At 43.5% G+C, this 11940-nt stretch overlaps 1 protein-coding gene across 1 annotated transcript; it reads right to left on the bottom strand.

The window, feature by feature from the left end:
- Positions 1 to 488: 488 nt before the first annotated feature.
- On the bottom strand, positions 489 to 5837 carry LOC136626981 (T-box protein VegT-like). The gene is made up of 9 exons (XM_066601936.1): positions 5813 to 5837; positions 5298 to 5445; positions 4348 to 4450; positions 2834 to 2998; positions 2599 to 2745; positions 2082 to 2152; positions 1676 to 1761; positions 1391 to 1565; positions 489 to 934 (listed from the first exon to the last, which is right to left on the bottom strand). Exons 1-9 carry the CDS (start codon positions 5826 to 5828, stop codon positions 556 to 558), a joined length of 1290 nt encoding a protein of 429 aa, XP_066458033.1. The 5' UTR covers positions 5829 to 5837; the 3' UTR covers positions 489 to 555.
- Positions 5838 to 11940: the final 6103 nt, after the last annotated feature.

Raw genomic sequence — 11940 nt, 5'->3', positions numbered from 1 at the left:
TTTTTCCTAGCATTAAAACTGTTCCAGCCATAGGATAGGGGTAAATGTCTAGAAGTGGTTATTTAAAGGGTATTGTACAGCAGAAGGTCATGCCATATAGGTAGTTCATGCTTTGCGCCAACTAATAACAGTCTCAGAGCATATTATACTGGTATTTAGTCCCTCAGCAAAGTGGAAAGTTAAACTTCTCCACGTTTAGCAGTGATCTTGTGGATTTGATCCAAATAACAGTCCGTTGTCATCTTCAGTTATTTTACAAGAATTCCATAAGCAAAAATAGGAAAAAAATAAATAAAAAAAAAAGTGTGCCATGGAACCAAGAATTCTTAGTTCATAAAAAAATACCATTGGAAAAAAATTTTTTTTTCTTTAAACCAAATTGATTTTCAAAGCTCGAGGTTTTCCCAAAACATACTAGATTCATGCTCATCCATTATAAAAAAATTAAAATAAAAAAAAAATTACAATTTTTTTGGTAAAAACTTGACATTGAAAATTCTCTAGCCTTGCCATGTAATACTTTTGTACAAGTACATAGTCTCTTTTTCATACAATTCACCAGCAAGTATATGGGAACAGAGAATACTGGCTCCAGTCTGACATGCCATTGTGTGGATGGGTGACTGCCCCCTGCGTGCTAAATTCTGTTGGATAGGTGTAGCTCATGGGGCGATACTGCCCTTGTGTAGGAACCATCCACTGTTCTGCCCCATATGGGCTATACATGGGTCCTCGCAGACTCTGTCTCTGGGTTTCAATGGGATGGTTCATTGCACTTGAGCGATCCTGTGCAGGATGCAGGGAATGGAATGAGGGCACCTGAAAAGCATCAGGCTCCGGCACTGTTGCAGTATCGGATGTAACACGTCTGCCTTCTGCTTCACAGGAATCCAGATTGCCCGAAAGGGACTGGAGATATTTTCTGTTGGGACTTCTGTGAAATAAAATGGAAAAAAAAAAATCTTGGAATAAGTCTTTAAGTCAACTTTATAAAAGAAACAAACAGAATCCAGCATCCCCGAGACTAAGGAATTCAAGTTTATTTTCAGAATTTTACAAAAATCTATAACAGAGTTTCTATTAATGCATTTCAGGAGTAAGGAATGCCTTTACTATAACTATGAGTAAGAGTGTTCTGTATGCCTGAAAGCATAGATGGCAATTCTGTTCTTAGGGAAGTCTGAAAATAAACTTGAATTCATTTTATTTATGGATGCTGGACGCTTTCCTCATATCTCCAGAGCTTGCTGGGCACATACAGGTATCCTGGTGGGATGGTGAGCGGACTGTAGTTTATTTCTTAGTTAAGTCAGCATTCAACCATCTACATGTTAACTTAAATCTCCAGTAAAGCAAGAACACAATTGAACATGATGCTTAAAACACTCACCTGTATGAAAAGCTGGAAGATGAAGGAACCTGTTGCTCTTGGCTTGGAGATGCTGTTAAAGCTGGGGAGTTGGGGGCCAGGTTCTGGCTTCCTTCGTGATCTGGAACCCATTGTGTGTATACACCTGAAGGAACATCATGAGGCTCTTTCTTCACACGTGCAACTTTAGAGCGATCTGAGGAATAGCACAAGAAACAAAATGAAGGAGGAAAGATTTTTTTTTTTTATGTTCCACCGGGAGAAGATATTTTATCCATTCAGATAACTCAAAATCTATGGTAATACCTGCATCTTCTGCTACAGGACTGTTCTCCCACTTTCTCTTGTGACGTTTGCTTGGACTTTGCACCGCATGTTTCGAAAGTTCGTCTCTGCAAGAAGCAAAAAGACATTCAGTAACTACATAAACAGGATAAAACAGGCTGGACTAGACGGACATTGTCTTCATTCAGCCTTACAAACTATGTTACTATGTTACATCCCCATACTTAGAAGACCTTAAACTATGTAAATGTCAATAAACCAGTCAAGGTTTCACTCTTTTATATCAGCCATTGTGCCAACCCCCCCACCTAATTTTCCTTTACAATGCAGTAATTAGTAGTGACCAATTATGGTCAACACCTTTTAAATGAAGTAGAAAGCAAAAGGTTCAATCCAAGCTGTGTCCCATATAGAAGAATGATGTTACCTTTTGTGACTTCTCTCCTGTTCCCGAAATCCTTTGGCAAATGGATTGTGGTCAATTTTTAATTTTGTGATCTAAGAAAGAAAAGACATTAATAAAAGGGTCATTCCCATTTTGGACACTTATGACATATCTACATAGGATCCGCATCCATCTTCGGAATTGCTCCCCCAACCCATCTCCTCCTGCCTGACGTGGCCAGGTTTATGGATACAATTAAATTTGCTGTTCAACGCTCTATTTTGTAACTCCCATAGAAGTGAATGGGAGTTGTGTAAACAGCATAGAACAGCAAGCTCTGCTGCTTTTGCACCTCAGAAGTTACTGAAACAGCATGGCTCACTGGGATATGCCACTTACTTAACTCCCATCCACTTCTATAGGTGTTACGGAAACAGAGTAAAGCAGCCAGTTCGACTGTTTCTGTAATCCGTGGTGAGCCAATATGTATACCCTCAAGCTTAAAAAAAAATAAAAAAAGGAAAGGTCATTGTATCTTGTTGGTGTATTTTCGCTATACCTTCTCATTCTGGTAAGCTGTGACTGCAGTAAACTCGGTCTCTGGGAAGCTAAACACCTGCAGTAACCCCCAGCGGGTGTTGTACACATCGTCAGACTGGATGACATGGAACCTGGGCTTGTATCTGTGCATGGAATGCAAGATGATCTGGAAGAAGAAAGAAAATAGTTTGATACAAAATATTATGCAATGTTGTATATGATGCGCCTCAAAGATGAACTTTCCTCTCACTTACATGTCCATGTTGGTCCAGAGTGTTATTGGTGAGTTTTAGTTTTTGAAAGCAGAGGACATCCTTCATCCAGTGGGCGCCAGGGGCCGGGGAGTCCGGGTGTATATAGGTCCTGCATGGTGGATGTGGTTCTGCTTTCCCAGCAACTTCCCACTGGTTCTTGTTCCACTGTAGAGAAAAATAAGTTATTTAAATTGGTTGTCCAGTTTAGAAAACCAGTTGTCATACCCGATCATAGAATCCTGAGCTAATGAAGGGGAGGGGGTTGGCGGAGGGGGGGGGGGTTCCTGTTCAGGATCACCATTTCTTAAGTAAGGTAGAGAGTGATCATAATGATTTTGCACATATAACCCATTGAGATGCATGGGCACTGTGTACTGTTTAAGGGGGTTGTACCAAAATAGACTGAGACCCCCAACAATCCCGAGACCCCCCCTCCTGTCCTTACTGCACTCATCTGTTATGTGGGGACTAAATGAAGCCACTGTCGCACATGCATGATACCACTCTATTCATTTCCATGGGGGGGGGGGCACAGAAATGGTCAAGTACAAGTGTTTGGCTCTCTCTGACAGTCCCATTGTCCCACTGAAAATAAATCGAGTGGCACATTCAATTCCCCTCATTGCACTAAGACCACAGTCAGGAGGACAGATTGTTATGAAACCCCCATTCTCTGCATCGTTAGGATCTCAATGGCAAGACCCTCACCAATAAGACTTTTATGGATAGGTGATCAGTCGATTTTAGTGCAACACCTTAAGTTTTCCCTGTGGAGGCCCTAAGGCCAATTAGAATACTTATTGCCAGGTTTCTCCAGATTACAGCCCATTGCTGGAGTCCCAGCAGAGAGACATTTTATGATCAGTATATTGTCAAGTGATCCATATAAACAAGTAGGGATGGTCCAAGCAGAGAACCTCTTATGTGTATAATTGTAATGCACATCTATCTTACACATCATGCTAGCTGAGTGTGGAGTCGAGAGGTGCTGGTAAAGAATCAACATATTCAAACTCTTCTCATGAGCAAGCGTCACCTACATAATAATGCACCCCACAATGACTTTACTGCCTTTTCAGTATCATCAATACTGAAGTAGTTATGGCCCTTGACCACTAAGCAAGAATCCAACGATTCTAGTATGCCCGAGTGAATGAGCTGGTAAGGGCCGCCTGTTTAGACTGCACGGTTCTCGTTGAGTATCGTGCCTGCGCAGGTCGCATTCACTAATAGTTCAGCATTTCACATTCCCATGCGAAACCTTAAAAGAGCAGTATTTAAACTGCATGATAAGTGAAAGAGCCAAAACTGAATTTTTATGCCAGCTCAAACTGAACGACGAACGGGAAGCGCACAATTCTTGTTAATCATTCAATCAGTGGCTTGCGTTTAAACTGAACGATAATTGTTAAGTTTCGCTCATTTGTACAATTTTCTGAACTATAACCGTGTAAACGCGGCATTAGCCAAGCACAATTGCCCGTATAATTGAAAGAATGTGGAATTATATTTACCTTGTGTCTGCAACTGTCCAGGGGAACAAAATCTACCAGCACCACATATTTAGTGTAGGGATGTAGCCCAAATAGTCTGATCTTGCACTGTGGGAACATCCTCCTGTGAAGATTATGGAAATATCCATTATCATGTAGTATATTGCAGTTGTTATAGTATATGCTGAGGACAGACATCAGGGCAGATTGAGCTAAGCAAATGCATAAGAAATTGCAACCAGATTTTTTTTTTTTTTTTTTTTAGCAAAAGCTTATATATATATATATATATATATATATATATACACACACATACATACATATATACATACATACACATACACACACACACACTAAAAATATAATATATACACAGACTTCAACATGAAAAAAAAAATCTGCATACAAGCATTACTACTAGAATTAGAAAGATATCACAGGATAGTTGTAAGTCATGTTTGACTTCTGCAGTCACATTTAGTGCTACAAGTGGTCACCATTAACATCCAGGCACTTCCAATTTCAAGGAACTACTACACAAGCTATATTGATGTTTGAAGATGATGCGTGCCTCCCCCATTAGATTACTTTCCTGATGGGCACATGCTGGCTTTAGCAATCGAGCGACTGCTGACATCTTTAGAGACAAGATAATACTACATATTGCAGCCATAATTCAGTTCAGATTTTATAAAGGGCCTATAGATAAATCACTATTCAAGTGCATATGCATTTTCTAGAAATATACACACACATTATATAATATATATATATATATATATATATATATATATATATATATATATATATATATATATATATTTTTTTTTTTTTTTTTTACATTTATTGCACTTACATACATACAAATGCTACTGTCCTACTGGGTCATCATTGAAGTTACATAGTTCAGTGATTTATATAAAACTCTATAGATGTGTTTAATGCTCATCATGGTCATTGACTCCACTTACCGTCCAGATTTGGTGATGATCATTTCCGTCCCTTCCTGGTGGAACTGACTCCATAGATCCACGTCCTCCAGCGATGCAGTGACAGAGTTGGGAAGGTACAGAGAATCTTGGTTGGTGACACAGTCCATGTCTGTTGCAGTTTTCACATCTAAGGCAAACAAAACAAAGCCCCTTTAGACACATGGTATAAGTACAGGCGACTTGACACCAAACGATTTATCGTTCCAACGAGCGAACAATGTCTAAAGTGCAGCCTGCTTATACAGGCAGATAAACTGTTTGCATAGTCTGAAGCTACACTAGTACACTATTAGATACTATATTCTGTACTAAGCCTAAAAATAATGGATTACAACACTTACAATGAGACTATTCTACTGTGTTTAAAAGAAACAAAAAAAAAAAGTGTCCAAATGCATGTAAATACATATACAGCCCACTGCAGGTAGTATAAAGTGCCAGACAGCTTCCCAGGGATGAACACTTGTATGATTGCAGCCATGTCCTTGACTTACCAGACACAGAGAGCATGATCCTTCCATAACTCCACACATCAGTCTACACTAGACCCCTGTCCAGCCAACATTTAAAGGTAAGGAGGAGGAGCCAAGACACCTTCCTCCTCCCCAAGCTGATCACCAAGGCCAGGCCTTTGATGTCTGAGGACACAAAGAGAGGAAGGATCCTGTTTAATGACAGGGGCAGAAGCAGGTTGGCCAGTGATTAGCATGAGCCTGATACTCAGGAAACCCTGCAGGGGAAATGCGACTTCATTTAGTGCTAACTCACTGCAAAACAAACAGAATATGGAAGCCTCTGCTGGCATGCAGGAGATGGGTTATTGAATGCATGCCACTACCAGCCCCTATGTGACAATACATGCTGGGGGGGCAAAACTGGACATTCTGAATATTTTGTAACTTTTAACATCGTTTCCTATTAAACTTACTGTTAGGCAATACTGTGAAATGAGAGGAACTTTCCCATATTTTACTTGATCTAGTAACAAAATAAGAACAGACTAGGGTAAATTAGGATCCCAATGCCATCTATGCATGCAGCATATTTCTGACAATGACAGCGGTTGAACTGACTAAATACACACCTGCATAGCCAGAACAGGTGAGTATATGCTATAGGTGGCAGTCAAACTGAAGAGCTTACAATTAAAACGCAGAAAAATCTTAAAATCAGGTTGTGTGCCTAGTACTAATAAATAGATCTATCTATCTCATGGGAGCACGTGTGATCTAACTCCCTTAAAATTCAGTTCATGGGTGCCAATTTTGAGGATCATGATTATTACAAGCACTTTACTATTTGAGGATTATTTACATAAATATAGAGAAGTCATTTTAATACATGTAGGCCAATTCGTTTAGAATATTTTCTATTGTATAGCTTGGTAATATAGCCTCACCTAATTACTTTTTTTGTGGGCATGAGCATGCACATTTATATTATTCTATTAGAGGACTGAGATAAGCGCCTGTCAGACAAATATGGTGCCCTTTATCCAAGGTGAGAGTTGACACCAGAATTGGATCAGGTCACATCCAACCCTTCTGGTTTTTCCTGGTGAGCTGCCCCCATACAGTATATATTGTATTCTTAGGGAATCCTTTAAAATCAGCTGCTGTGAAAGATTTTACCCGGATGGCCAGCTTAAGGTGGGGTTCACACGGAGTTAAGTTGCATGAAAATTCCATGGCATTTACAGTAGAAACAAAGTGGACGAAATTTTGAAAATCCCGTTCACAAGCTGTGGAAATAACCTGCACAAAACCAGTGCGTAAATTGACTTGTGGCGCGGAATTCAATTCTGCGGGATGTCAATTTTATCACCGTCTTGACTGCAGAATTCACTCTCTCAATGAAACCTGCAGCAAATTGTGCAGGTTTGGAGGCAGGCATTCTGTGGCTGATCTACAGCAGAAGGTCTGCTGTGGACATTCTGCTGGAAACCAGCCCCGTGTGGACCCAACCAAGTCCACTTAGTCAAGGGTTCCAACATTTCCTTACCATCAGAAAGCCCATATATGCACTCTTTACAATTTACAAAATCAATTCATGAAAATTGTTTGTGAGCATAGAACCTTTTTCACCCCAATCAAACTCACATCCCGATAATTTCAGCTGGCAATCTATCTATATATCTAGGATGTGAACAGTTATCCTATCAAAACAAAATACATCAAGTCATGCAGGGGTTATACCTAGATTACTACAGGATAGGGAATGTCTCACCATAGAGACCCCAGACAATCTCAAGAACGGGGAACAGGGTCTCCCCTCTGCCTGTCACTACCCCACAGTGACTGAATGTAGCACTGCACCAACGCGGCAGTCCAGAGGCGTAACTTGAAGCTTCTGGGCCTCAATGCAAAACCTGTAACAAGGCCCTGAACTATAATGCTTTATTCGTAGTACTGGGCTCCCTATATGGAGAAGAGAGGCCTTATGGGCCCCCTAAGGCTCCTGGGCCCGGGTGCAACCGCATCCCCTATAGTTACACCAGTGCTCCAGTCACTTTCACTGGGACTATGGAGATACCCATCTGCCCTACATCCATTCTTGCCGACCTTACTGCAGGAAAGAAGCGACCCCTACAGTGACAGGCATAGGGGGACACATGACCCAGTTCTTGAGATCATTGAGGATGTCAGTACAGATCAGCAGTTATTCCCTATACTGTGGATGGGGGAATCACTTGTAACCTTGGTACAACCCCTTTAATATCATCTGTGTACAAACAATTATTGATTGCACTGTACACTATTACCATGAATGTTAGATTGCAACAAAAATAGCCCATGTGTCTACTTGACCTTAAACGAACATATATCATATAAATATATACATAACATAAGAGGTTTCTCTCACATATTAAGGATGTGGGTTTAGGATGTTAAATGGTTGCCTTTGTGGACATGTCCTCGCAGTTGCCTGTTCCAGTCTCATTTTGTGTATTGTAGGGTCTAGACACACAGGAGAGGTTTTGTGAATTGGGAGAGCGACCTATGTTCCCTGTCCCAAAAGCAGGAACTGAAGCACCTTTTACAAATACAAGGGTATCTGTGTAGCAGCCCCAGGCTATGATCACTGCTAAAGTCAAATGCAGGGGGACAACTTCAAATCTTTTCACTTCTTTCAACTCCTAATGTTCCTAAATGAGGCAGGTAGACGGCTATTGTCTAAAGACAAAGGGCTTGGACACATTGTCCTCAAATACACAAGTGCTTTACTGTATGTATAGCAGCAGAGAGGGCTTTGGACTAGAGATAGCAAGTCAGTAGCCGGGCCTGAAGTCATACTTGTGTTGACTTATCAATGTAAGCATGGTGTAAGAGTAATGAAAACATATTTATAGAATAGCGATGACATTAGTTACATATAACACTAATATGTGCATTTGTAAAATAGTATCTTCTTTATGGAGTTGCTTTCAAGACTGCAGAAAAATGTGTGAACAGTCAAAGGCGAAAACCTTCATGTAAATGGACAGGATGTGCAGGTACATAGCAAGACAGCACTTCAAACATGAAGGAAGACCAGTCAGTGCAAGCCATCCTACCCTTTAGAATTGGATCCATAATCCCTTCAGCCAAGAAAGGATCTGAATCCCAGCAGTGGGGTGAAGGGGAGCCTCAGCCAGCGGTCCAATATTACTTTTTGCAAAGAAAATAAACTATGATACAAATAATGGGATGAGGCCAGGGACACAACTATTTCTGGTTTGAAGGCCACAATGTCAGATTGAACAAATCCCAATGGCCACAATTCAACTTACCAGCGTATTTTCCATCTGAGGCATTTTTGGCATATCAAGTATATGCTATAAATGTCGGATTGGTGGAAGACCTGGATGTCGATCCTGCACCTATTGAGTGAACAAGGGTTCCCTTCTCCCCATTTACACTATAGAAAGTGCTCCCTCGCATGGGCATAGACGTTGTACACATTACCGCCCATACACTCTGCTGGCAGAGACTGCGTATGCCCGAGAACGAAGCGGTCACGAACACGTGCAGTGTGATTCCCCCCCCCCCTTTAAATTCCCCACTCTGTTCAGATAGGGAATGTATATTGAATTGCTGTCAATAGGCAATGCATGCATATAGACAGCATTTCATACGCAGCCCATTCAACTGCTGCATATTAAACACGGAGAAATAGAGCATACTGCGATTAACATCTCCTGTGTATCGATATTCACTGTCCACATGCCAGTGTGTATGGAAGAATGAAAGTCTATTGACTGTGTGTTATGCACGGGATATATGTGTGCGTAATACACAGTGACTAGAGATGAGCGAACGTGTTCTTCCGAGCTTGATATTCGTGCGAATATTAGGGTGTTCGGGATGTTCGTTATTCGTACCATGCGGTGTTCTGGTTACTTTCACTTCCTTCCCTGAGACGTTAGCGCGCTTTTCTGGCCAATTGAAAGACAGGGAAGGCATTACAACTTCCCCCTGTGACATTCAAGCCCTATACCACCCCCCTGCTGTGAGTGGCTGGGAAGATCAGGTGTCACCCGAACATAAAAGTCGGCCCCTCCCGCGGTTCGGCTCAGATGCCGTGTGAGTTAGTGAGGGACAGTGCTGTTTGTACCGGAGCTGCTGTAGGGAAAGAATTGGTAGTTAGTGTAGGCTTCAAGACCCCCCAAAGGTCCTTATTAGGGCCACTGATAGCTGTGTGTTGGCTGCTGTTAGCAGTGGCAATTTTTTTTTTCCTCAAAATCGGCTCTGCAGAGCGTTGCACCTGGCATTAGGGACAGAAGTGCTGCATAGGCAGGGAGAGTGTTAGGAGTGAGTGTAGCCTTCAAGAACCTCAACGGTCCTTTCTAGGGCCATATTTAACCGTGTGCAGTACTGTCCAGGCTGCTGTTAGCTGTGCTGCATTTTTTTTTGCTTCTCAAAATCGCCTCTGCAGACCATTGCACCCTCCATTGATACTGCAGGGAAAGAATTGTGTAGGCAGGGCCACAACACAGTTATTATTCATTGAATATACGCAGTGCTGCCTTTTGGTGCAAAAAAACGGAAAATAATTCTATTTGTCCTGCCTCTGTCCGTCCTAATGCCGGTGGACACGTGTCGGCTGCGTGTGCAACCTGTAAAAATCAGACGCACCCAGCTACGTTTTACTCCTGGCTTTGCCATTTGCTTTCCTTAATTGGGAAAAAAAATACCTGCTCTGCCACAGTTAATAACTCTGCTACCCTCACGTTCTGTGACACATTAGCAGGAAAACAGCACAGTTATTAAACTTAGATTATTCATTCACTAGAGGCAGTGGGGCCTTTTGTTTTCAAAAAAGGGAAAAAATTATATTTGGCCTGCAGTCTTGCGCCAATTTATTAGCTGCCTGTGAAATCAAATCACTGGTAATACAGCATGCTGAGGGGTAGGGGTAGGCCTAGAGGACGTGGACGCAGCCGAGGACGCGGAGGGCCAAGTCAGGGTGTGGGCACAGGCCAAGCTCCTGATCCAGGTGTGTCGCAGCCGACTGCTGCGCGATTAGGAAAGAGGCACGTTTCTGGTGTCCCCACATTCATCGCCCAATTAATGGGTCCACGCGGGAGACGGTTATTAGAAAATGAGCAGTGTGAGCAGGTCCTGTCCTGGATGGCAGAAAGTGCTTCGAGCAACCTATCGTCTACCCGCAGTTCTGCGCCGTCCACTGCTGCCAATCCGAATCCTCTGTCTGCTGCTCCTCCTTCCTCCCAGCCTCCTCACTCCACTACAATGACACATGCTCAGGAGCGGGAACACTCCCAGGAACTGTTCTCGGGCCCCTGCTTAGATTGGGCAGCAGCGGTTCCTCTCCCACCAGAGGAGTTTATCGTCACTGATGCCCAACCATTCGAAAGTTCCCGGGGTCCGGGGGAAGAGGCTGGGGACTTCCGCCAACTGTCTCAACAACTTTCTGTGGGTGAGGAGGACGATGACGATCAGACACAGTTGTCTTGCAGTGAGGTAGTAGTAAGGGCAGTAAGTCCGAGGGAGCAGCGCACAGAGGATTCGGAGGAAGAGCAGCAGGACGATGAGGTGACTGACCCCACCTGGTGTGCAACGCTTACTCAGGAGGACAGGTCTTCAGAGGGGGGAGTCAAGGGCATCAGCAGGGCAGGTTGCAAGAGGCAGTGCGGTGGCCAGGGGTAGAGGCAGGGCCAGACCGAATAATCCACCAAGTGTTTCCCAAAGCGCCCCCTCGCGCCATGCCACCCTGCAGAGGCCGAGGTGCTCTAAGGTCTGGCAGTTTTTCACAGAGACGCCTGACGACCGATACGAACAGTGGTGTGCAACCTTTGTCGCGCAAAGCTCAGCCGGGGAGCCCAACACCAACAGCCTCACCACCACCACGCGCAGACATATGATGGCCAAGCACCCCCGCAAGGTGGGACGAAGGCCGTTCAGCGCCTCCGGTTTGCACCCCTGCCTCTCCCCCTGTGCCCCAACCTGCCACTGAGATGCAACCCCCCTCTCAGGACACAGGCACGAGGAGGAGGAGGAGGAGGAGGAGGAGGAGGAGGAGGAGGAGGAGGAGGAGGAGGAGGAGGAGGAGGAGGAGGAGGAGGAGGAGGAGGGAGGAGGAGGAGGAGGAGGAGGAGGAGGAGGAGGAGGAGGAGGAGGAGGAA

This window comes from Eleutherodactylus coqui, chromosome 5 (assembly GCF_035609145.1).
Source record: "Eleutherodactylus coqui strain aEleCoq1 chromosome 5, aEleCoq1.hap1, whole genome shotgun sequence".
Classification (NCBI taxonomy): domain Eukaryota; kingdom Metazoa; phylum Chordata; class Amphibia; order Anura; family Eleutherodactylidae; genus Eleutherodactylus; species Eleutherodactylus coqui.
Note: the sequence above shows the minus strand (reverse complement) of the source record. Positions and strands in the feature narration are given on the sequence as shown.

What these genes read in the sequence shown, in the direction of transcription:
- LOC136626981 (XM_066601936.1), bottom strand. An exon ending in CAGCTTACCAGAATGAGAAG is followed by an intron (nt 2,153 to 2,598) that starts GTATAGCGAAAA and finishes TTTCTTTCTTAG; the next exon opens with ATCACAAAATTAAAAATTGA. An exon ending in TCCTGTAGCAGAAGATGCAG is followed by an intron (nt 1,566 to 1,675) that starts GTATTACCATAG and finishes GCTATTCCTCAG; the next exon opens with ATCGCTCTAAAGTTGCACGT.